The sequence below is a fragment of the Molothrus aeneus genome, chromosome Z (genome assembly GCF_037042795.1).
Source record: "Molothrus aeneus isolate 106 chromosome Z, BPBGC_Maene_1.0, whole genome shotgun sequence".
Taxonomy (NCBI): Eukaryota; Metazoa; Chordata; class Aves; order Passeriformes; family Icteridae; genus Molothrus; species Molothrus aeneus.
The window spans coordinates 23265785-23291624 of NC_089680.1; the positions used below are offsets into that span (position 1 = coordinate 23265785).

The window sequence follows — 25840 nt, forward strand, 5'->3', positions numbered from 1 at the left end:
AAAATTTCATACACAGCTCCTGATTTGTTTTTGTATTTTTTCATTGAAATTGATGTGGTTTGAAAGGGAATATTTCTTATCCTTTAAAATGAAAGCAAGTTAGTGTTAAGGATATTGAGGACCCAAAATTCACTGTTTTGATGAAGAACACCATCCCTAAGTATCTCATGTCTTCTCCTATCATTTATGAAATCCATTAAACAGAAAAATATGAACAAATATAAGAATACAAGTTCAAAACACCGAAGAGGGACAATCTAGGAAGCTTGCATTTCAGTAGGTTAAACTACTAGATAGAAAGCAGGTAGATCTAAATTAAGACTCAATTTCTTGCTGTGTGCTGATAAGTTTTATGAGTCTTGAATTTGACAAGGGAAGTATGTGAATCAGTAGCAAAATCTATGCTAAGCTTAGATGTGTGAAACCCCTTTCAGTTCCTGAAATCATAATCTTTGTTAGTCAAGAATTTGGTTTGGTCAGTCTGTTTCCTTAAATGAATTATGAAAAATCAGTCATGTAGTCCACAAAACAGCTTTGAATTGAGCATGAGATACAAGATTTGATTAACTTTAGGATGTGGAACTTCATGCAGTGTATTAAATTTCAACTGTAGTACATTGAAAGATCAAGGTAGTAATAAAGTTAGCATAGTAAAGTTTTAGACATTCTAAGAGTGACTGTGATGACATGCATAAAATTTTTCCAAGACAAGAACCTGCATATAGGACACATTTTGAATTTTTTTGTGATATACATTGGATACTACTATTAAGCTTATTGAAAGAAACATGAAATAAAAAACTGATTTAGTGTCTTAAATTGCAGGCTGCTAATTTAAAGATAAAATTGTTATTTCCATATCATTTTGACTTGTGTAGTGGACAAGGCCCTCTTCTTTCATCATTCCATTAGTAACATTCAGAATATGGTTCAGTTATGTGCTGCACCTGGGACAAAAGACTTTTTGCATATTATATTCTTTAATGGTTCTGTAATTCAAAAAATTTACAGGTAATTCAAAAATTCAAAGACAAAACTTTTCATTTTGTCTGTCTGCTACTTAAGTAGGATTATTCATTGCTCAGGTTTGTCTTTTAGGTTTAAGTTTCCTCAAAAAATGAGCATGCATGGTACAATTTGTGTGCCCTACTAGTTTTTATTAGTTGTTTATCAGTTTTGATTCATAACAGTAGTCAGGAAATGCCATTAAAGAACCAGGAAATTCTCTCATGGTTTATGATAATTCTTTTAGATACTTGAGCAAGAAACATATACAAAACTTCCCTGGGCTATCCATTTTTATCTAGAAGTGCAACATCTAGAAATGTGCAGAAATGAAAGCATAGGTACAGTATGTCAAAGAAAGCAAATGAAAGATTTAAGCAACATTATCTAATACTTTGTCCAAAAACTGGCAGTTTTGTTAAAAAAAAAAAACAGGAAGTAAAAGTTAAATCAATGTATTCTCTCCCCCTGCCCCCTTTTTTTATTTTTTTGGGTGTGTTTGGGTTGGTTTTTTTTTGTTTTTGTTGTGGGAGTGATTTTTGTTTGTTTGGGGGTCTTTTGCAAACTGTTTAATTACCCCCAAAATTTTTCCATTAAATTTGTTTTAGGTTTTTTTTCCTCATCATCCTTTTGAATATCTATAATTTTCTCTTTTTTTTTTCCGAGAGAGAGATTATATGCAGTTCCCAGCCTTTCAGATTATGGAGACCACCAGAAAGATAACTAGATAATTAGATTAACAGGATTGCAAAGTGAGAACTTCTTCCAGCCACTTAAATCAATTTCACTTAAAAAGTCAGGAGTGTTTTGCTAACAATTGCTGTATGAGAAATAAGGGTTAGCTACCTACAGCACAAAATAATAACTCATGGATAATATTTGAAATGGATTTGCATCCCATTTTGCACTCATTACAAAAGTCTCTGTGATTTGCTTGTGCTGAGTCATATAATCTTTGATTAGCTGGAGTGTCTTTGCTTTGAAAATGAAAATGAATTTTTTTTTCAGTACTTCCTGTACTATCTCTGAAATGAAATCAGAGTTCTAACTATTCCATAGCTTACAGTCTTGTGAAGTTTTTATCCTTTTTTTTTGTCATTTTATGAAGCCTAATTAATTGTATTAATTACATTGTTAATCTTAGTATAACTAGTTATATATCTAAAACTCAAAACTCCAGCTATGTTCTATAATAAAATACAAGTTTAGGTGGAGATAGATAACATTGGCTGATTATTTTTGTTTCCTTTAGAGGCATCTGATTTGGCTTAAGTCCTTTTCCAATTTAACTCTAGTTAATCAAAGGTTAATCAAATTTTCCCCCTTGTACATACACAAAACCCCAAATTGTTGACAGCAGGTGGAGCTACTGTAAAAGGGGCTTTGGAAAGCAGGGGTTGTGATACAGACTGCTTGTTACCAGCAGTAGCATATCGCATCAGGAGAAAAAGCAGTGCTGCTTGGACAACAGAGGGGTTTTATCTGTGTCAGAGCTGCAAACCCTGCCTTTGCAGAAAGCATCATGTAGCAATTTGTGCTAAGGTTGACCAAATCTACCTTTATCATTCCTGCATTGTTCCTGCCAAGGTCAACACCTGCATAAATATCCTTCTGCCTGCAGTGTTGGAATATCCACTGAGATCTTTGGCCAACCAGTGCTAATCTTTGCAAATTATGGTCAAGATCACCAGAAGATTTTAGAGTACCACTTTGCATATGGTTTTTTTTTCAATTCAGGAGGAAGGGAAACAAAGTAAGACTTCTTTTCCTTACTATCAAAGACCCAGAAATACTGTTATCCCTTCTAAAAATTAAACAGTACTGTTTTCCAATAGTCAAGCTCTGTTTACCCTAGATATTTTTAAAAGCACCTATTTTCATCATTCTTCTTAGTTACAAGCAGCATCACTCATTGAATCACCCTTAATGCCTAGATTTTTTGGTCTTTTCCTCAGAGTAGTCTTTCTGACTTCTTTACCTAGAAGCACTAGACTTGAGTAAACCACCTTTTCATCCATACTTCAACAACCACTTCCTGAATAGCTGTTCTTCCATTTCTGTTCCTGTATTTACTTCAGATGTCCTTTCTTCTGAAGACATGATGTTCAGACTAAGTCTTGTTGCAAAAAGACAATGGAGAATAAATAGGAAAAGAGACAATATTAAAAATTTTGTCAGAAACAATGTCATAACCCTCCTTTTGAATGGAAAGGCATCTTTTCAAGCAACTTTTTAGATGGAAGAGAGATGGGAAGAAGGTACTTTCCCTTGAGGACTGACTATTTGAATGGAATGATTTGCCCTTGGGGATTGAATTCTCTCTGGAGTCAGAGAAGATCTTGCCTGCAAGTGAGAAGAAAAGGCCAGTGGCCGCAGTAGTCAGATTCCCCTGGAATCTCTTTCCCAGCCTCATATATGAGTTTTATCCCAGCACACACTGAGTTTAGCACAAGGTGCAGCTGCTCAGAGAATGATCCTGAACAGTGGATGAGACATTTGGATGGGAGGAGGGAAGAATTATTTCCTGACCAAATGGGACAGCAATGCCAGAGTTTCATCTAAGTCTTAAGTAAAGGTCTGAAAGGTACAACTTAGAGTGGTTGGCTTCATTTTTGTCTATCACCTACGAGAGCCAAGACTTTTATGGTCAAAAACAGTGATGAAACAGGTGGTAGGTGGACCTTTTGCTTTCATTAGGTCTTGCTGAGAAACTTTTTTTTTTTTTGGAGGAGAAATAGAGCCATCTTCTCAGTTGGACTTAGTGCATGCTAAATCTCCATTGCACCTCACTATTGACACTACTAAAGTCAGTTTAAATAAAGGTTTAAGCTAGGACACAACATTAATAACAATAGGTGACTATGTTTTCCTTTCTCTCAAAGTATGGAAAATAAATAAATTCTCAATGTACCTGTTCAGAAGAACAAACCCAAACTTTTCATTTTGCCTGTCTGCTACTTAAGTAGGACTATTCATTACTCAGGTTTGTCATTTAGGTTTAAGTTTTCTCAAAAACTGAGCATGCATGCATATGCATGTGCATGTGTGCGTGCGTGCATGTGTGTGTGTTCCACAAGATGGGAAAGGTAATTGAGCCCCATGAATAAATTTTAAAACAAAATAATATCTGCTCAGGGTGACTTATAAATAAATATGAGGCAACTATTGACGTCAAGTGTGATCATGCCATTTGATTGCAAGTTAAATCAGTCCAGATTTAAAAACGTAAACTCCTTGATTTGTATGGAGCAAGACATCTGTAGGTGGTTTATTAAAACCTGCTGATGTTTCCAGAACTAAATTTGTGCAGATATGGGCCTCTGGGTAGCTGTATGGAAAAAGCAGAGAAATACTTTTTGTCTGGTTACCTGACTTCCGGCCCTTGTACAGGTGTGCTTGAATAAATTAACATCAGTTACCTATGATAAGCCACTGTAAACATTATCAAGGGAGGTGAAGATGTGAGAAATCTGTTACCTGCCTCCTGTTATCACCTCCTTGACACAATCATCCTACTGGGCTTGGAATCTTCTGCAAATAAGTTTTTAGAGAACTGTTTTCTATAAATGCTCTCAATTTTAGCTCCAAGAAATATAAGACTTTGCATCAGTCCATGATAATTATTACTGTATTCCCCAAATATAATTAGCTGTCACATACAACTTGGATTTCCTCCAATAAGAACAAGAAAATCCAATTTTAAGACATTGGGTGTTTGATGAACCATTTGTAAAGAGACAAAAATTGTATCTGATACATTTTAAAAAATATAAACACATTTTACACCTGTACTATTGCTTCTGGACGTGATGCAGTTCACAAAGAGACTAGCTGCATATCCAATACAATTGAATGAACCATTAGGTTTTCTCTTGCAGAGACACTAAGATGTGTGTCATTGCTAATGTTCACATAACTCTTCCTTACCCAAGAGAAGCTGTATCATAAAGAAACATTTTGTGCCACACATAACACAGATCTACTGATCTAGCCTCTTCCATGAGTAGTCATGTTGAACACAGACTGCCTGTCATATTGCATACTCACCAATGTGAACAGAAGAAGCAGAATTAAAACTAGAATGCATATAAAAATGTCTTCACAAGATGTTTAAGTAGATTTTAAATAAGATTTTTAAATTTAAAAGAAAATAAAAAAATTGAAGCATGAGTCTATTTATGTGAGCAAATATCGAAGCATCAGTTCTGGTGTGGAGGGAGTTTTTCCGAACTACATACAGTCATTTATTTGGGATTTGAATTGGAGGTGGTGGTTGTTTTTTAAAACAACTTGCTGTCTACATTTTCTTGTTCTGCTTTGGTATACAAAACTATGTCACTAAGAGAGGGAGGATACAGTTTTTTATGCAGTTCAAGAAGCCTCATTTTTATATGAACTTGCAAATGAGCCAAGATATTTTCAGTGACCTGAAAAGTTTATTTAAACAAACTGCTAGACCAGGATTAACATAGGTGGGAAGCATAAGTAAAACATTGAAAAGACTAGCCAAAAGCAGAACATGTATTGAGCAATATTTTTGCCTGGTATTTATTGTGACAAATAGTGTAAATGTTTAATGTGTTTTGTCCAAGTTTCCTGCATAAGTTCTGTGTGTTTTCTGTTTGGTGAATGAGATTATCTGGGAAGACAGGACAGGGAACATAACAGCCTATCATAATATCCTGGTTGCCCCTAGGTTCCTAGAAAATACTGGAAGAACCACAGATTTTCCAGAGAGAGGGAGACAATTATTTTCCATTCATCTGAGTAAATGTAAAGCTGTTGCCCATTTATGAAGATGCCTCGTCTTCCCTCAAGTCTTTTGGAATGGGTTAAATAAAACATCTACCCACATAAGTTCCTGCAGGGAAAGCCTCTAGCTGTTCTTTTATACTTAAGAGCAGAAGGTTGTAAGATTTCTGCCACAGTGAAAGAAGCTGGAGTTTACACATAGAAGATAACACCAGGACACTGCATCCAAAAGTCTGCTTGGAACAAGACACTGCACACTCTCAGGTGCAGGAGTGTGGGGAGAAATAATGAACGGTGAGGGAAACAAATTTATTACTGCCCTTTGGATTTACAGCTTTCAGTGAAGGACAGAGACAGGCAGGTAAATGCTGTCATACATACAATCATGATCCATTCATTTGTCAGCTGTGCATGTCTGTTTGAAAAGAGAAACTCTCAATTCAAGAAGTAAACTTTTCATCAGCTCTTATACCCTGACCAAAGCTTATTAATAGCTGAGACCATTTTCTTTTCCCCATAATGACAATGCTGCTCTTTCCCCTAGATTTGAGCTGTTTCATTCATTGGAACATGAACTGAGTGACTGTGTTGGGACATATACGAATTAATGTGAGTAAGAAAATTGGTGAGGCAAGTCTTATGAATGAAAAAAACAAGCAAACAAACAAGCACACACACATAAAAAAACCCCAAACAAACCTGAAAGAGGGAAAATTTACCATGTGTAGATGCCTCAAAATAGCTATAACACTTTGTTAAATGATAGTATGCCAGTTCTGTCGGTATATCTACACAGAGGTTGACATTTCAAAATGTATTTTGAAGTAGAATTATGTAGCAGGTGATCAGTATGTTAAAACAAAGATCATTTGGATTTCTATTCAATTGCTTTTTGACTACTGAGGCAGGTGAGACAGGAGAATTTTCCACTGAAATACATCATAGTAAAATATGTTACTCAAAAACAGTTGTCAGTTTATGGGCTCTGGGGAAAAGAAACTCAAAATCCAACTTCTCTAAACCTGGAACATTTTTTATGATTATACAAGCTGCTAGTCATTAGCAAATATGACGGGGAGTAACAGCAAATTTGTGAAGTAGAGCCTATAGTTTCAGAAATATACTGTTCAGTTAGAAAATATTAGTGGTAAAGCTAAAAATACTGCTCACTGCTTATCTCAGAGTGATCCCAAAGGAAGACACAAAGAGTTATGAGAGAGAATTAAGTGCTCCACAGTGTCAAGGAAGAGAGCACTGTATAGGTACTGCAAGTGCACTGCAAGACACAGTGCACAGCTTTTTACTACCCCTTAATCCTGACTAGCAGTACTAGAAGTTTGCTATCCTTTGTCTTTTCAGGCAAGCAGTGCCACACATCATGTACCAGTATTTGTGATGCTATGCTGTAGTACCTCAGTAGAAACCACTCATTCACGTCCAGCACGTACGCATAAAATGTTCTCTAATGGTACCTCTAGAGGTACCTCAGATGGTCTTTTGGGACCTGAGGTAACATAGGAATATCTCAGGTGAGATACCTCTTACGGCTCATCACAAGTTAAAATTTTAATGGCAAACACTGGATATTTCCTGACAACAGTTTTAAGCCCACTGCTTCTAAAAAAAAAAAAAAACTAAGGCTTTTTGTAGTGCTTCCTGCTTTCCAGCAACATCTTTTAAATGAGCAGTTTGCCATGTGCTAAAAAAACTATTTTTTAAATTATTTTTTAAATTAAGAGTCTATTTCACATTTAAGCTTGCCCTGAATAGTATTGCTTTAAAAGATCTGTCTAAGAAATAATTTAACATTCTTGCCATGAGGCACCTTCAAGCTTCATATAAATGGACCTGGAAAAGAAATGAAAGGGTTTTAGATTTGCCAGAAATATATGCTCCCATAAAGGAGAAAGAATTGTAGGACTTTGTTGGCATTGTGAATAAATGTAAAATGGTTTGTTTTGTGTGGGGAAAGCAGGGGAAGAGAAGGAAAGAATAAGATTGTAATAAGAAGTTATTTTTTTATGTCACTTTGGTTTTCTTTTTTTTTTCTTTTGAGCAAAGAGGGGTAAGAAAGTCCCAAGCTGTATGTCTGTGTCAAACTATAAGAGGCTAAAACACAAAATGTAAATTATAGGGTTTATAAGTTGTTGTTTTCAATGTTACTGAAATTTTTTTCAGTGCTTTACAAACTTTATTGCTTATTTTATTAACTAGGGAAAAGTGTTTCACATTTCCAGTTCAATACATTTTTTTCCCCTTTCTTTCCCTCTTCCTCCCTCTCTCCTTTTCTTTGTTATGCCGGAATAAAGAAAGTAATTACAGTTCAGCCACTTACAACAGAAAATATAAATGGGACATAGTTAATTTTGCTGCCTGTAAACCTTAGGTTGTAGTTTTGTGTTTTATACAATATGCGGAAATAAAAATAGACCAGAGGTATGTGTGCCTGTGGATGTGTGTACTGAAAAAAAGACATACATTATGTTATTAGATAAGGATGTAAAAGTACAATGGATAGAAAGAGAACTTGGATTCCCTCTCAGATGGTAAATGAGCCCTTTTTCAAGATGAAGATGCATACAGATATATCTACAATATATATATATTATATGTTATGCAAGACTGAGAACCAAGATTTCATGAGGAGGGGCCCTGGCAGGAATGATAACAGATCCTGCACTGGATGTCTCTCAGGTCTGATAGCCAGATAGGGGAACAGCACTAATTCTGTAGCCTTTTTAGTCTGTTCTGTCACAGAAGGGGCACTGCTGGGTCAGTCAGCTCACTAGTAATTGTGTTTTACAGACTTCTAAAGCAATTGGCTCAGTCAGTCCCAATTCAATAAAAGTGTAGAGCGAGAGTGAGAGCACTTTTGTTCTATTTTTTACTTGAAATTATTTCATTCAGCAGTCTGTCTTTTTTATTACCAGGATTTGACATTAGCACTCCAAGCTATATTAGCATCCATTTCAGCAGTTCAGTAATGGTATTAAAAAAACACTTAACTTCAACGGTGAATGGTTGTATGACAGTACCATAAAAATCCACATTAAAAAAAAAGTATGTATTTGTCCCTGCAAATTATTTTTCATTCGTTTAACCACTTCAAAACTACAGTCTCTTGACTGGTGTTTGCAGGAGCTTTAGCAGCAAGGAAGGCTTGAAAAGGGGCTGCAACTGCAGCAACAATGGCATAAAGAGAAAAATTAAGACATTTGAAGAAGAAGAAAAATGTGATAGGAACATGCAAGCATACATACATATACAACAAAGACCTTTCATTTTGAGTGGGCGCCTGTCATTCATCAACTGAAGTAAGATTTTTAAACTCAAATCACTCGAGGTAAAATCTTTGGCATCTTCCAGATTTCTGGGATTTAATTTTGAACCCAGCACTCTCCAAGCTTGGGACGGCAGCTTAACTATCTTGGCACTGCAGCGCATTCATAAATGACTGCATTAGGTTCTAAATTTTGATTAAACATTCTGTAATTAATCAATGGTAGACATGAAGCAGTTGGCAAGGTCCAGAGCTGCAAAATGTTTAAGACATAAAACATTACAAAGTAATTAGAATGTGCTCCTTCAAGAGAAGGATTGCCTTCAATAAAGAGGTAAATGATAGCATCATGTTTATTGTGGACGTAGGCAGCCAGTGCAATATGATAAACTGCAGGAGATACACGTATCAGTAATCATCCACATTATTAGTGTCATTAATCATAATTCTAAAAATATGACAGCAGCAGCCAACTTTTTGACCAATTTTGCCTCTGCCTGTTGGCCGTTATAACTTCACTAATAGACTGCAGAGCTCCTGTGCCTGGCAGTTTGCATTGAGAATGGAAGGTTAATTATATTTGAGCTGCTGATTCCTTCTCTCCTCGGAAAAGACTGAGCACTTTGACAGTCCCAGGAGCTCACTGCTGTTAAACCAGTAAAAGTACTTTATTGAAATTTTCTTTGTTGGTCAGGAATGAGTAGATGTTTCAAATGAGATATAAGCACCAGGCTGGGACAGCCGCTAATGTTTCTTCCAAAATAATCCTTGGACAGCAAGCTGAACTTAGATACCTTTGCACATTCTCCTGTGGATGAGTAAAAAGTTGAGAATTTAATAAATGCTGACAATAGCACGTATGGAAGGATCTCAGAGGATTGAAATTATTGAGAAGTTGGGGCATCAATAAAAGGAGGTTTTAGGATAATCAGCTATCTGTGGACCTTATAGAGGTCCTTATTTAGTAATTTAAAATTACTAATAGAGGAACCCTATTGAAATGCCACATCATATTTGGTTTTATAGTTCCTCTGGTATTATATAAATAAAAACAGCGTTTTTAGACAAACAAACATTAGGAATGAGAATTACTATTGCATTTTCATCAAAATAAATGGTTTACAGATTTGCTGTGGCACCTGAAATTGTACAAAACTATCCCTGGACCTCAGGTTTTATTATTATTATTTTGAACTTGAGGTTCAATCAATAAAGAATCTGTAAAACTCCTAAGCAAACCATGAGATAATGTGTTGCTGTGCATCAATATCTAGAGAAAATATTTGGTTTGAAATAAGAGCTAGGGGAAAACTAGGAAATCTATCTGAATTTTTTCTTTATTTCTGCATAAACCGAAACTTGGAGTTCAGTAAAATTCATGAGTGGCATGCTGAACTTTAGGGTCTGTTTGTCAAAAACTTGCAGAATTATCACTTTTGGCTCTAGCAGTAAAATTAAATGAAGGATGAAAACTTCTGATTGCAAAACTTGGTTCATGTAAAATTTAGATCATTTAGGTTTGAAAATAAATGTTAATACATGTATTCTTCATCCCTTCAGTATTTCTTAAGGGAAAATGCATCTTGTGTCAAGGACTAGAAAATACTTCAACAGAGTGGATATGAGCACTTCATGCATGACTGCAGTACACTGCACCAGCTAAACTTCTCTGTAGAGCTTGTGTAAATTGTAGAAAAAGCTTTTGAGTGATAGACAGCAGTGCTAAGCACCTGTTATGCCCATCAAAGGACTTTGTCATATGTAGAACGACTTCTTGTGCCTGTAACATTGTGACACTGCGTTAGTTCACTTAGAAAATATTCTGTCAGACAAATCCTCTTATTCTAAACTTTCTCAGCCAGTCCAGATATTAGACAAGAGTTCTGGCTATTTTGTAATGAGTCTGTTTTGCTTCCAGGCAGCTAGTAAAGTGAGAGGTTGAAGTTTGCAACACAGTTTTGATCGTTTCTCAGCAACTTTGGCAAGTATGCCAGTTGTTGTGCTTTTCGTTTGTAACATTTTTTGATCTTTAATGGACAACAATAGTAATATAATAAAGAGTTCACCATAACCTCAATGCTTCTGAGCACGCACAACTGTTGTGAATGCGTAATTCTGTTCACGCCATAAGGACCATTTCATTAAACACCTCAACAGGTGTGTACTGAATTATTGCACCTTTCAAAAGTCCCAAGCCTGACAGATTGGTTTTTTTTAATTATTTGGTAGCAAAAATTGCCAAGAAATATCAGTTTCATATTTAACCTGAGTATTTGCCCACACAATCAAATATCCTGCCTTCCTAAATGCTATCACTGCATTAACATTTTTTATGCATTCCATGGTGATGATAAATTGTTTTCTGACTCTAACTGTGGATTAAGTATGCAAAAGGCATGTTTGCCACTGCCAACAAACCAATAATTCTCACTAACATCTTCAGAGTTACAACATTTATAAAGTTGCAAAGTGGAGTAAACAAACCATCTGTTTGGCTTTACCATATATGTCATGCTCTCTTATTAGCATATTACAATTCATTTAGTAAACAAATTTGGTGATTTTGTTCATGTCAAAGTTAGAGGGAGCTTGAAGATGATTAACATTCCTGGGACAGGCACATTAATACATTGCTTCCTCTGCAAAGTTAAATGGCTTCTCAGGAGAATCACCCCTTGTTGACAAGATGAGACTGTCAATTTTGTTTGCCTGCCACATTAGGGGCCGTAAGGGGATGGGAAGCTCTGAGAGAGAGGAGCAGTGTAGGCAGCATAATTCACTGTGAATTGAAAAAAGAAGTCTAATTCTGATAAATGGTCGACCCCAATACATCCTACCTGTTATTACAACAGACGTGCCGTATCTGTGCAGTAAATTAGTTAAACCCCTAAAGAGTTTGATAGGAGCTTATCTTCAAGTGAATAATTTGAGTGTAGAGGGAGCTGTCTTCGTGACCAGTGTGAGTGATTTGTTTCATATTGAAAGGGATTGAAATGACTGGGCTCCACATCTTTAATTTGCAAGAACTTACTTGTCCTTTATTTCCTGTATTTAATAAGCACTGGGGTTTTTTACTTTTTTAATAGGTGCTGAACTGTATTTTACCTTTTGAATTTTCTTCCTATGAAAGGTTAATATTTTTCAGATTCTATGCAATTATAGGCCTTAAGAGCTGATGCTATTACCTCGTTCATGTAGAAATGCCATGGTTTTATCAGGTAGTGTAGTATTTTTGCTTTGACTCTTTCTGAAGTGTAGCCTCTATACCTACTTTTCCCCTAACACTCAGAGGCAAATTAAATATGATCAAATACATGGAAGCACTAATGTACAGACTTAAACTTTGTCCCTGTTCAGATAAATGTGAATTTTATAATTTAGGTCAGATCAGGATCTCAAACTGTTACAATCTTTGCTTAGATTTATGGATTTTTTTTCTTTTTAATTAAAAGAATGCAAAATAAAACAAATCCTGTATCAAAGACTGCTGATAGAGTGCCAAAATTAGAACAGTAAGTGAGACAATAATTTCTTTAACAGTTTCTGTTACTAATTAAATTCCAGGAACTGTTTTATTGTTGGTTCTCGTAAACAAATGGGAGAAATGATTGCTGCTTCTTTCTTGAAGAAATATCAGAATTGAGGCCATTTCTTTCTCATAAATATGTACACTGTTATATTTAGCCAGAGTCTTACTTTCTGGTTCTTTGATTTTAGCTGCATGAAACTCAGCACTTTCAGTCTGCAGAGATTCTGAGAAAGCATAAAATTCTGGGTTTTCATAAAATTCCAGTTTTCCATAGTGTTCACCTATTCTGGGCCTTTCTATGAGTTTCAGGCTTAAACAAGCAGGAAAGGTACATGAAATTGAGATAAGAACATGTTACTAAATTGTGTTCTCAACTAAAATCATGTGAAAATTTAAAACAAAACCAAAAGTCTTAATTCTCTTTGCCTTTGAGGTGAAGAGAAACAAAGAACACTTTCCTTTTACACTTCATTATAGGTAAAAATGTAGGCTGAATACTGAGCTGAAGAAAAAAATCTCACAGGAGGGGCAATGAAAATTTCATTGTTTAAATTTTAAACCAGATTGATAGAGCTTAGTTGTAAACTAAGTATAGCAGGAGGATAGCTTTTATGGGGCCTGTACAACCAGAGCAGTAACTTCCATATCTAGCTTTAATAAGAGGTTCATCAGTTTGTACATAAATCACCAGCCAATTGTGTTCTGGCCTTTGATTTTCTAACAAAATCTTCTCAAACTGCTGAAGATTTTGCGTTTTCAGGTTTTATAACCCAATAGTAGCTTCTGTCTTCTTTAAAAAAAACAAATCTACTATCACTTGGAAAAAACATAATTAGACAAAAAATAATTTTATGCTTTCTTTACATGCATTAAGTCTCAAAATATAATTTTATAGTGTTACTTAATGCTGGGATCACTTATTGATCTTGAAACAAAGCCGAAGACTGATGGCCTCCTGCTGTCATGTTCTGTTTGTGATTTCTTTGCAGTGTTAGAATGGTAGGGCTAGGTGGTATTAATTTATCAAATCATGTGTTTGCCAGAAAAGTCACATTCAGAATATCTGAAATGTACGTAATTGGGATGGTGGCTTTCTTGGAAATATAGGAAGAATGGTTGTGGCTGGATACAATTAGAAATGTGGAAATAGTTTCAGAATTTTAATGAACAATACTGTTTACTTCAATGATTGACTGAGATCTTTATCAGGGAGCTTTGTCATTTACAGTCAGACAAGAAGTAGTAGCTAGAACATTTAACTGGGACATCAGTTGGCTTGGCTTTTCTGTCTCACTGCATCAAGCAGTGGAAAATGGGTTTACACAGTCCCTAACAAATGTGCATCTCTTTCATTCTCACTCCTTTTTTCTCCCTCATCCCATAATATTTAAGTATAATCATACTTTCCTCATGCTAAAATAATTAATAAAATAATACTATATGCTTAATTTTCAACAGCCTGTCCTGTTCTGAGCTGTGAACATATTCAACCTAATTTTTCATGCATTTGGTTTTGTGCCCTCTATAATGCTCACATCTAAAAAAACCAGCTCTCTTAATCTGAATTCTCTCTCTCTGCTCTGTGCATCAGAGACAAGGTTTGCCGTGGTGCAGATAGGACTGCCGCTATGGGCACATCCAAATTTGGCCTTGAGTCATCCATAGGACTCATGCCAATTTCTATACCAGGACAAATTCTACTCTGATAAATTCCTTCTCACTCACTTCAAAATGACATTAAAAGACTGACTAAATAAAAAAACTAAACTAAAGTGGCCATTACATTTTTTCTTTCCAACAAATGGACAGTAAATTTACAAAATCAGATTCCTTGACAAGTGTAGAAGGAAACTGCTAAAGAGATCCCAGTCAGGATTTTTATCTGTGTAAATAGAATGTACGTTTAATTGACCATATTTCCTAGGCTTATAATCCCCTTCCTTCGGTTGGTGCATAGTGCATCTGTCAGTAAGAAATTTGCAAGTAGTAGGCGGGGTGTAACCAACAATGAATTCTGTTAAAGAAAGAATACTTCCATGAACTGTGCAAGAGAAGGAAAATAGTACCACAAGTGGGATCATGCCCAGAATCAGGGAGCTTCTGTAACTGTTGTAGGATTCTGCATTGCACTGCTGCTGATATTCCTGTCTGAAAAGGCAGTGGTGAACTCAGAGGTTGACATTTCACCACAACCACACATCTTATGTGTATGATCATTATCATTATCATCCTCATGGCAGAACTGCTCCATTCTTATGGCCAAATTCAGTCTAGTGAGAGCTTTGCACACACTTTTGCCTTCCATCTAAGTCATTAATTACAATAACTTGGAAAGTGTGGTATTTATGTCAAAAAAATCAGATATTCTGGGTCCTAGAATTTGCTCAAACTTCCTTGCCACAACAAGCTACATTTCAAAGCATCTTGGAAAAAATACCGTCTTCATTTTTATGGGTATCTGACATGTAGTACAGACCTCAACAGGTATTCGGAAATTCTTTGCCCCAGACAGTATTTTCAGAACCAACCCTCTTCACCATCCCTTGTTCCCTAGGAACTGATGGGTATAGTAACTGAAGCAGAGTGAGATATGCCTTTAGTTAAACTCATTTGATGGCATATTTCTGTCTGGAAGACTTCAATCACCAGTTCTCTCTACACAACATTTCCACTGTGAGGATCAAATGCCATTCTGGTAGTTGATGTACAAGTGAACAATCTGGAAAGTCCAGAGGCTTTCAAAGGATTTAATTAGGTCAAATATTTTGTTTCATACACATATATTTATTTCTCCCAATCATTTATGTTCTTTAAGTTCTTTTCCCTGCAGATACAGCAGCAGTTGAAGTGTTGCAAATGACACAAGAGATGGCCTTAAATTAGCTAGCTGAGGTATGAGAAGTAATGAAGCCATGGCAAGATGAAGCTCGGCAGGTTTTGGCACATTTTGCTTCAAGATTTTCTGTCTGTTTGATGGCAGTATTCATGTATTGGCACAAATCACTCTGCCTAAGCTGTGCCTCAGCTTACTTTGGGACCACTATTTACACATACCTTGGAGCAGAGGAGAAAGACGTAAGGAACTCTGTAAATCACATCAGGGAACAGAATAGCTGAAGCAAGAAAATTTAGGTGTCATGGGGAGGAGCAGATGAAGAATATGACAGGTGGTTAGCATTGGCTGAGGGCTCATAGGGGTCTCCTAGGGTTTGGGAGTGACAAAGCAGAGGAGAAGGGGTTGTATTAGGATGGAAAATGTCTGTTTGGTATGCAAAAGGGGGTCTGAGACTTTGGGGTTTTTAACAAGATCTCAAAACTTCAGTATCTAAATAAATGAATTTTTTTCACAACTTATACCTCCTTGTCCACTAGAATATTTTCACATATGATATTTAGGGACAGTATTAAGCACAAGTGAAATAGATTAAGAAATGAATGTAAAAGAATCAATTCTTTTGAACTGTGGTTGCATAATGGAAATCGACTGCTATGAATGAACCTATGTTCAGAAGTTATGAACAGCAGAGCTAATGCACTGCCATGAGTTCATCTTTATTATTGCATTACACCTGAATCAATTGATAAAGTAGCTTCTTTTTAAGGCTAGGAATGGCACTTAATTGAATAAAAGTCAATGTAATTATATTAGGAGAATCCAACAGTACTGCTGACAGCGGAAAAGGGACACTACTGAGCAGGGTGCCAGAACTGGTCCACACATTTCTGCACATCGTTTGCCTGACAGATATTATGGGCTGGTACATACTTTAACTAGATTACTGATTGTTACTGCTGTAAGTGAGAATTTAATAAGGGAGGCATCTCTTCTTATCAGAGCATCAGCAGAGTTTGTATCCTTCCACTGGTCTTTCTCAGAATGGCCTTTATCTATCTGGGGCTTGGTGTCCCCTCTTTAACATGGCACTTTATTCTCATCTCTTCATTTAGTGAATGCTGAAGTTTTTTTCACTGCATGCCTGACTGTTGTTTTTCTCAGCACAAAACCAAGGAAATAGAAGGCACAAATGCATGGAAGCAACAATTACAGTTTTCGTAACTAGCTTGTATGCTGAAACAAATTCCCATAACACAAGAGTGAAGAGGGGAGAGAAGGGGAGAAATTATAAGTACACACATGAGTACTTTATGAGTAGTTTTCAGTTAGCCGTATGATGATAAGCACAAATGTGCTTTTACAGTCATTTAATAACTCTGGTCAGTGTGGACAGGCCTTCACAGTACGCGTTTCCTGTACTGCACTTAGCAACTTTACACAGAGCTATATTCCATCTGAAACCAGAAAGGCAGGGGACCATCAGGACCACCGTTTATCATTCATGTATGTGCACTGCATGCATCTGTTCAGAACTCATTTGTGGATAATAATCGGTATGGTGTGAATATACTTTTATTAATTTGCTTTATGTTTTCTGTATTGTGTGATTGAGTCAGTATCCATCAGGACAACAGTATAAATGATATTACAGCTGACAAAAACCAGGTTCACAATCAAGACTTTTTTTTAAGTCTGTGTTTTATTGGTTTCAGATTTTTTTTTTTAACCAGATATGTCTGGATTGGAATGTGAATTTGTTCTCTCTCTCTCTCTCTCTCTCTCTCTCTCTCTATGTCTCCTCCCCCTCCCCTTTCTTTCTCTTTTCTCCGCTTCTCTCTCTCTTTTGTGATCTCAATTTAGCAAAAGATTAGAAAGCTGATCTTATCACAAGGTAAGCTCAGCCTTCCTAAGTGCAGTGTGGGGATATGCATAATTACACTTCTATGCCTCAAAAAAGCAATGGTGCTATATTTGCTTGTGTGAAAAGAGTATTTCCCATGTGGGACAAAACCAAGAAATACTCTCCACTTTTTTTCCGCCCTTGCCCATACCTCTCAACTGTCTCTCATTAGGAGAGAAATCCTCTGTTCTAGATCACCCCCTTACTGGAATAATTGCAAGTACACACAATTCAATTAAACTACATTTTAGTATCAGTTTTATGTCAGAGAACAGTTACTTGCATTTGCAGATGAATGGGACAGATTAGTTCTATTGCTGTTTGTTTATTCCCTTAAGTTATGTGCAACAGATAAATTAATCACAAAGTGTTAGAAAATTACAGAGATTTACTCCACATCAATTTAATCTTCCTACATTTGCATTTGTTTTATTTATTTGCATTTTATTGCTGTACCATGTTTGGGACTTCAGTTGGTTGAGAGGTATGTTTTAAAGGGTTTCTTAAAATAAAAGCTTCCAATAAGGACATATTGCTAATAGCTATTGTTCCTCTTCTCCCTTTTTTGTTAATGAAGGACCTGAATGTCTGTAAAATATTTGATCATTGTTATGTCTTCCCTTGCCAATTTTGTACCTAGTGCTTTTTGCAAATTAAGCTATTCCTATGTTAAAATTCTCTCTTTCTCTCTCTCTTTCCCCACCCTCCTCCCGCTCCCCACCCCCTTCTTCTTTTCCCTCCTACATTTGGGCTCTGATCTGCAATTTATAATGGGCAGACAGACTGGTGAGTCTGCATGTTGTAAATTGCGGGTTTGGGTCCTTAGCTTGCAAAGAATGTTATGCAGTAGAACTTCGCTAATTCTTTTTTTGCTGACTCGAAATTCAAGCCACCCTCCAAAGGAACTGAATAAATATTTGTCATTTCCTTAGCAATACTGCACATTCTGAAAACTGAACCCTAAAGTTTTCTATTACTGAAAACTTTACACTGATTTCCTCTACTTAAGCACTTCAGCAAAATGAGCATGTTCTATGTTCAGAGGTCTTTGGTGTCCGTCATGTTTGTTGGTTGCATCATTAATTCAGAAAATGCGGTTTTTCAAAGAGGGTTTCCTGACACTGCTGCAAATCAGTGAGGTTCTACTGCAGTGGATGAATAAAGCCTTTGCCAAAAGTGGAGAGTAGAATTCAGTTTCAAATAATAGGTTATTTTGCACATTTACCAACCCAAAGGCTTACATTGTTTGCAAACGTAGAGCTGTATTTCTAGAGAGCAAAGGCCCAGATCCTGTAAAACAGTTTAGAGTCTTTTAATTTGCAGCTCTTGGGATCTGGTTTAAAATCTACCTCCATCAGTGACAGTTTTCCGTTGTCTTGAATATCTGCAGTAACTTCAGCAAATACCTAAACCAAACCATGCTTAAGTTTTTTGATTAATTTGAGGCAAAATTCTCACTGCCAATAATAGGGATTTTTGCTGGACATTACACTGCTTGAGTCAATCAGCACTGCATGCAGACAGTGCAGGGAAAAGGAAAGGAGGAGTGGCAGTGACAACTTAGAAGGATGAAACCACTAACTTTGATTAAGATTTTCATAAACTTACATGTAGATTTCAAAGACTTGTTCTCTTAAACCCCTCAAGTCTTCTTCATCTTGGTTTGGCCTGATTCTGGATCCCTTTATACAAGAATTAAATTACCAGAATCAGGACCTCTGACAATGCCACAATGCCTTATTTGGTTACCTTTATTTTACTTTGCTCAGGTATTTCACTTACAGAGTTATGTGAGTACATATATATATATATATATATATATATATAAACATCTTTTTATGTATGTATGTATGAATAAGTATATAAAGACATGGCTAGACACACATTCCATATATTAATATTTTTGCCTCTTGAAGAGAAAGAAAGTCAGCAGGGATTCAGGAATCAAGAAGATCATTTTGTACTTTCTGCTAGTACAATTTATTGTTTTTTAAATTTCAAATAAAAGGCCTGTAGCTGCTGTTGTAGTCTAATGTTGAGGAGCAGCAGCTAACAAGAAAAACAATAAGGGGGGGAATTTGCTTGTTTTGTTTAGTTTTTATGTTGCAATTTGCCCACTTATAGAAAGACTGAAATTTCCAAGCAACATGGATAGAGGATATTTTTATGAGAAATTATCAGTAAATCATAATTTGGATTTGGTGCTTGTTGACTGTATGTTTAATCAAAAATACTGTACATTTTTCCTTTTCTCCCCTCCCTCTTCCTTTCCCAGACACAGTGCTAACATAAACCTGCACCGTAAACTGTTGACCAAAGAACTGGATGACATGGGCTTGGACACTTCACAGCCTTCTCTTAGTAAGGACCTCCGTGATGAATTTTTGGTGAAGATATATGGCGCCCAGCATCAGATGGGGCTTGACATAAGGGAAGACACCTCCTCACCTGCTGGCACTGAGGATTCCCATATGAATGGGTACAGCAGGGGCATGGCAGAAGACTATATGGTACTAGACCTGAGCACCACCTCCAGCATCCAGTCCAGCAGCAGTATCCATTCCTCAAGAGAATCTGATGCAGGAAGCGATGAGGGTATTCTCCTGGACGACGTCGATGGGGCAAGTGACAGCGGGGAATCTGCCCACAAAGCAGATGCCCCTGCCTTAGCTGTAGGTATGGGCACCGATGTCCCAGGATCCCTCATGTTCAACAGTGTTTCGGTGAGCAACGGTGGGATAATGTGTAACATTTGCCACAAAATGTACAGCAACAAGGGAACCCTCAGAGTGCACTACAAAACAGTGCACTTGCGAGAAATGCACAAGTGCAAAGTCCCTGGGTGCAACATGATGTTCTCCTCTGTCCGTAGCCGAAACCGGCACAGCCAGAACCCCAATCTGCATAAAAACATTCCTTTCACTTCAGTAGATTAGGTCAAGAGGTCAAGGATGGACACAGCATAATGCCAGCTCTCAGAGAGGGCCCACTACATCTGAACTGCCATATACAGTCTCCCTTTGTATATATATATATATATATATATATATATATATATATATATGTATATGTATATATATACACACACTCATAAATATACATATATATATATAATCTTTTCTTTTTTAGCAAAAGAAAAAAACACCAGGTGCTTTTTTCCCCTTTCTTGGTTGTTGGGGTTTTTTTCTTTTTTTTTTTTTTTAATAGAAACAAAAACATAGGACCTTTAATTTGGGGGAAGAGATTCTTCATAAAAAAATAAACAAAATAAAACAAACAAACAAAAAAACAAATAGAAAAACTGCGGTTGTCCCTAGTTCTGTTAGAATGTTTTTGGTCATGTCCAAAGAACCAGTTTGTTCTTCCAATAACTTTTGCCTGAGGAAAAAAAAGAACAAAAAAGAACAAAAAAAAAAAAAAAAACCCAAAACAAAACAAAACAAAAAAATGAACAAAAAAACACACAAAAAATCCCCCCAAAAACACAAAAAAATTGCAAACAAACAAAAAGAGAAAGAAAAAACAATCTACTTAGTTGTCTTTGTGTCTTCTAAGCATTGGGGATAACGTTCTACTAAGCATGGCTGTTACACTTGTATATATATATTGAGCCTTGACAGGCCTATGATGTAAAACAATTGTATTGATGGTGGTTTAATTTTTTTGCTTAATTTTTACAGTTACCTTCAGCTGTTAGATAAGCAGGAAAAATAGTTTGCTGCCTAGTTTTACTCATTTATGTTAGCTTTAATGCACATTTTTAAAAGAACCACGGTCTTGTTTTAACTACCTGCTAGATATAAGTAATACAGAGGTGCTGGCATGCTTTACAGTACCTGATTTGATACAGTTTTTTTGTCTTGTACTATTACATAAATCCAGTCATGCACTTTTTCGTACACTACAAGGGGATGTGTAATAATATCCATGCTTTTTTTTTCTTAAACTATTGCCATATTTTCAGTAAGTGTCTTTAAAAAAATACACTTAGATAAAAGTGATCTGGTCAGTATGAGGGCATGAATGCCAAACAAAGAGTATTAGTGTTTAGTGTTAATACAAAAGTGCCAACTTTGCACACATTTTGAAAAAAGAAAATGTAGTTGTTCACCATAACCACAGTTGTAGTTTTTGGACTACACAAGAAAAATACTGGGGAGGGAACAGAGGTAAAGTGAAATACAGAATTCTTGGTGCTTTTTTCAAGTGCCAATTATTACTAGAAATAATAGTGCATCCTTATTCCTTATATACTACATTGCATAAAAATTGAAAAAAAAAACCCCAGAATTTTGTCATGTGAACCAGTAGAAATTTTGTTTTGTCAAACATGCATAATATTTGGGGATACAAATGCTGATACTACTTGTCACAGAACAAAGATGAATATAATTTTGTGTGCTTCTTATTATAGCCTGGATTTTTGTGGTGTTTTAAAAAAAATCAAAATGAACAGGGAAATAATGTTAACTATGTTGTTCTGTAAAGTTGTCTTTTTTGCAATGGAAAGTGCTGTAGTATGATTAAGGCATGTTTTATAGAAACAATCGAAACAAATTAATGACAGAAGCACTTAGTAGCTCTGAAAATATATGCTGGACTTTTTATTGGGTAACTTTCCCTTTGGATAAAATTAGAAGACAGAGAAAAAGGATGTCTAGTTGTGTTAATGTTTTGTGTTTCACTCGCATGATTTGTCAGAAAATAACAAAAGTCCAAGAAATATAGTGAGCAAGAGAGTGAGCCCAACCAGGAGACAGAGAAGGAGCAAGCATTTATGAAAGGCAGAGAGTAAGGAGGCTGCCCTCTGAATTTTTTTGCTTCCTGTGTTTACACATGTTGCTTGAGCTGGTAAACCACACTGGCAGCCTTAGTCACCACAACATACTGACAGAGGGATGGTATTTACTTAAGCTCAATCTACAGCCAAAGCCATTAGGATGTGTGTTGTAGACTCTTTTCTTTACAAAACGAATAATAACAAAATCAAAAACAAACAAACAAAGCAACCCCTAAGGGATATTTCAGCATACAATAAAATATTCCTTCAGTGAGAATGTGTTCCTTTTCTGTATTTACTGACCCAGAACATTATTCTTAGCAAAGAGTCAGAAATGCTCCATTGTTTCAGCTTGTCGTTGTATTGTTTTGCTGTGCATTTTGATTATTCTTACTTTTTAGGTCCACTTGAGTACTTAACTCCTATTACATTTTCTAGAGGAAACTCTTAATATAGATTTCCTCTTTTTTAGTACGTTTTATGCATTTCAGTATTTTTGTTTCCAAAAGTAGGAATCAATATCTAATATATCAGTATTTCCAGTTGTAGAAAATAAAAGAAAAGTATTTCTCTATGAATTCTCATTATGTTCCTGTGAGTTACAAGCCTCTGATCATTTTTTTATTTTGTGCACTCATGAAGCCCTGAAAACATTTGTGAATTCCACAGAAATGATAAGAAAAAATTACCTTCTGGTTTATCAAAAAGAAACTTTATAGCAAAAAAGTAAGCTGTTTCACTGACATTTTTCTTTCATCTTTTTTATTTTCTTCAAAACCTCGACTACTTTGCCTTGTTAAATTGAGTGATATGCTTTGTTTTGTTTTATGTTGTGCAAGCTCAGTGTGTTTGTGAGAAAGGGAAATTAGAACAGTAAGGGTGCATTTTTTCCAAAACACATGAACCTTTGTAGTACCTTACCTGTACTGCTCTCCTCTCTCCTCCCAGGCTAATAGGAACAAGTAATACAGAAAGTCTAAAAAAGAAAAGAACTAAAATGGAATTATATATACAGGATAAAACCCCACTCTTTTGTAGTATTCACGGTATAAATAAATATAATTTTTTAATGAAAAACGCATTTGAGATATATAAGAATTCCTCACTGAATGAATCACTGTTCAGCATTCTTATTTCACTATGGTTCTGTTAGAGGTCAAATGGGTTTGATAAGCTTGTTTGAAAATTTACACATCACCTGTAGATAAATTCAGAAGATCATTGATATAGAAGAAATAAAAATCTGTTTATTACATAAAATTGGACTGCACATACTAAAAGGTAAGGAAAAAGGGACAAACCTCTGAAAAACTGTTAGGACCTCACAAGTCCTATTTTTAATTTCATTCAGATTTTGCTTAAGCTATGTAGAAGATATAATTTCTGTCTTGTGGACAGAACACTACTTTCTGTTATTTTTAGGCAAATCTAGGCAAAAGTAGTTTCTTCAGTGTTAGTGATTCTAATGTCAGAACAGTGACATTCTTTTTTTTAGAAGGGCACTTACACTTACTTTGAATTGAATGGCATTTCCCTCCTTTCACCTTAGCATGCATCTTTATGAGAATCTGTATTTATCAGAATTGTTCTTGTGGTGGAATTTATATCATCTGACATTATCTGAAAAATTCATAAAGGGGCTCTGGCATAGCAGCTTGGTTTTACTGAAAGTAGCATTTCTGGGTGATCTCAGCAGAGACTCAGAGTGCAGTAATAATGACCAAACATCTCATCTCTTCAGCACAGAACATGGACTGTAATGGAGTGATGACATGATAAGTATTGTACAGTTGCTTATGTTATGACAAATCTGTGGCTATCCCTTTGGTTTCCAAACCTGTCAGTCTAAACCATTTTGCAAGAACTAGACCAGCTTTGAGGAAGATCCTCTTTCCTTTACGTTGAGTTTGTTCCTTCTTTTTTGGTTCCTGTAGTTATTGTGGTCACTCTTCCCATATTGTTTCACTGTTTTATTCAAGGTAGTTGTATTTTTCTGTAAATATCAAAAAACCTTGTCTGCAATTAGAAAATAACTGTACTGAACCTCCTTTAGAAACTGAATTATTTGTCTGAGGTTGTTTAGGATTTTTCTTTTCATTGTGAGAGTTGGAGGGTATGGTGGGTCGGGAAAGCATATGTTAATGGTTAATCACTAGGTATCTTTTGAAAAACTGTAAGAAAATTTGGAAGGAAAACAGCACAATCAAAGCACAAGAATGGAAACCATGAGTTTTAATACCCCTGGTAGCCCCTTCTAACTTTTTAGCCTCATACATATAATATCACTTACCCACTTGTGTTTCAGTCTGTTAGGCTATCACTAACACCAATAAAATTTTGCCCATAAGTGTGCTCCTGTGAGGACCAATTAGCTTGTATTAGTAAAGAGCTAATTTAACTCATAAATATTTTTGCACACCTTAAAATATTTAGTCAATTTTTCTGAGCTATATTTCAATCAGGTACATTTTATTATGTAGATGAGATTTTAATCTTGCCTTTTAAATTGTAGCTGATGCTGTGGTGACACTGTAGATGTGCACACAAGGTATAAGCACTGTCACCAAGTCACAACTCAATTCGACAAAATGTGAAAGGTATAGGTTAAAAACTTTAATAGCACATGGACACTGCTCTTAAAGATTTCTCAAAAGCTTTTCATGTCTGAGCTCATAAAATTTGTATGTTTCCTAGGGATCTGTAGATATTTTACACAGAAGAAATTCTGTAGCATTTGCCATGGGTAAACTTCAGTGTATCTTCCTTCCTTCCCTCCTTCCTTCCTTCCTTCCTTCCTTCCTTCCTTCCTTCCTTCCTTCCTTCCTTCCTTCCTTCCTTCCTTCCTTCCTTCCTTCCTTCCTTCCTTCCTTCCTTCCTTCCTTCCTTCCTTCCTTCCTTCCTTCCTTCCTTCCTTCCTTCCTTCCTTCCTTCCTTCCTTCCTTCCTTCCTTCCGCCACTTCCTTCCTTCCGCCACTTCCTTCCTTCCTTCCTTCCTTCCTTCCTTCCTTCCTTCCTTCCTTCCTTCCTTCCTTCCTTCCTTCCTTCCTTCCTTCCTTCCTTCCTTCCTGCCTACCTGCCTGACTGCCTTCCTGCCTTCTTCAATCTCTCCCTCCCTTCTTCACTTTTAACCTCCCTTCTGCCCTCTCTGTCTCCCTTCTTCCCTGTCTCCCTTCCTCCTGTTGTGGAACTGAAAGTGTCCTTTTTCTGCCTGTTCCACAAGTTTATACATTTTCCATCACCTATATGTTTCTTATTCCATCCCCAAAAAAGGAACTGTTTAGGAAAAATTAGTCGAGTCAAGTTCTGTGAAGTAGCTGCCAGCAGTGGTCAGTACCTCAGTTGATTTGGTCTAGTACAATTAATAGGAAGTGGGGCTCCCAGGATGCACTTGAGTTTTCCCTGAGTTTTGGCCTTTTCAACCCAGTTGAGGATCTAACATAGCTAAATATATGGGGTAGGAATGTAAAAGCAACAAGACAAAGAGCTGTGTGGGTATCATGAAAGCTCTGAAATATGATAATTCAAGGTCTGATCTGTTCCAGAGATAGGAACCATTTTCAAGACCAGGGATTTAGTTCCAAAAATTTCTCCTTCAATGTGTATGATATTTTGTAATCAAAATGCTTGATGTGGACCCATTTTTCACATGGTGGTCATTAAGGGTGTCAGCTGCTGACAGAAAATAGGACATATTTTTAGAAATGTATTTGTACTCAATTCTGCAGGACATTTTCACAGCAACATTGGTGGCAGAGTAA

At 36.2% G+C, this 25840-nt stretch overlaps 1 protein-coding gene across 2 annotated transcripts in view; it reads left to right on the top strand.

The window, feature by feature from the left end:
- Positions 1 to 20238, top strand: part of BNC2 (basonuclin zinc finger protein 2) — a 234725-nt gene extending 214487 nt beyond the window's left edge. For both annotated transcript variants that reach the window (XM_066569529.1, XM_066569530.1), the window contains one exon: positions 19578 to 20238. In XM_066569529.1, the coding sequence (XP_066425626.1) occupies positions 19578 to 20238 (661 nt within the window). The remainder of the gene's footprint in view (positions 1 to 19577) is intronic.
- The last annotated feature ends 5602 nt before the right edge of the window (positions 20239 to 25840 follow it).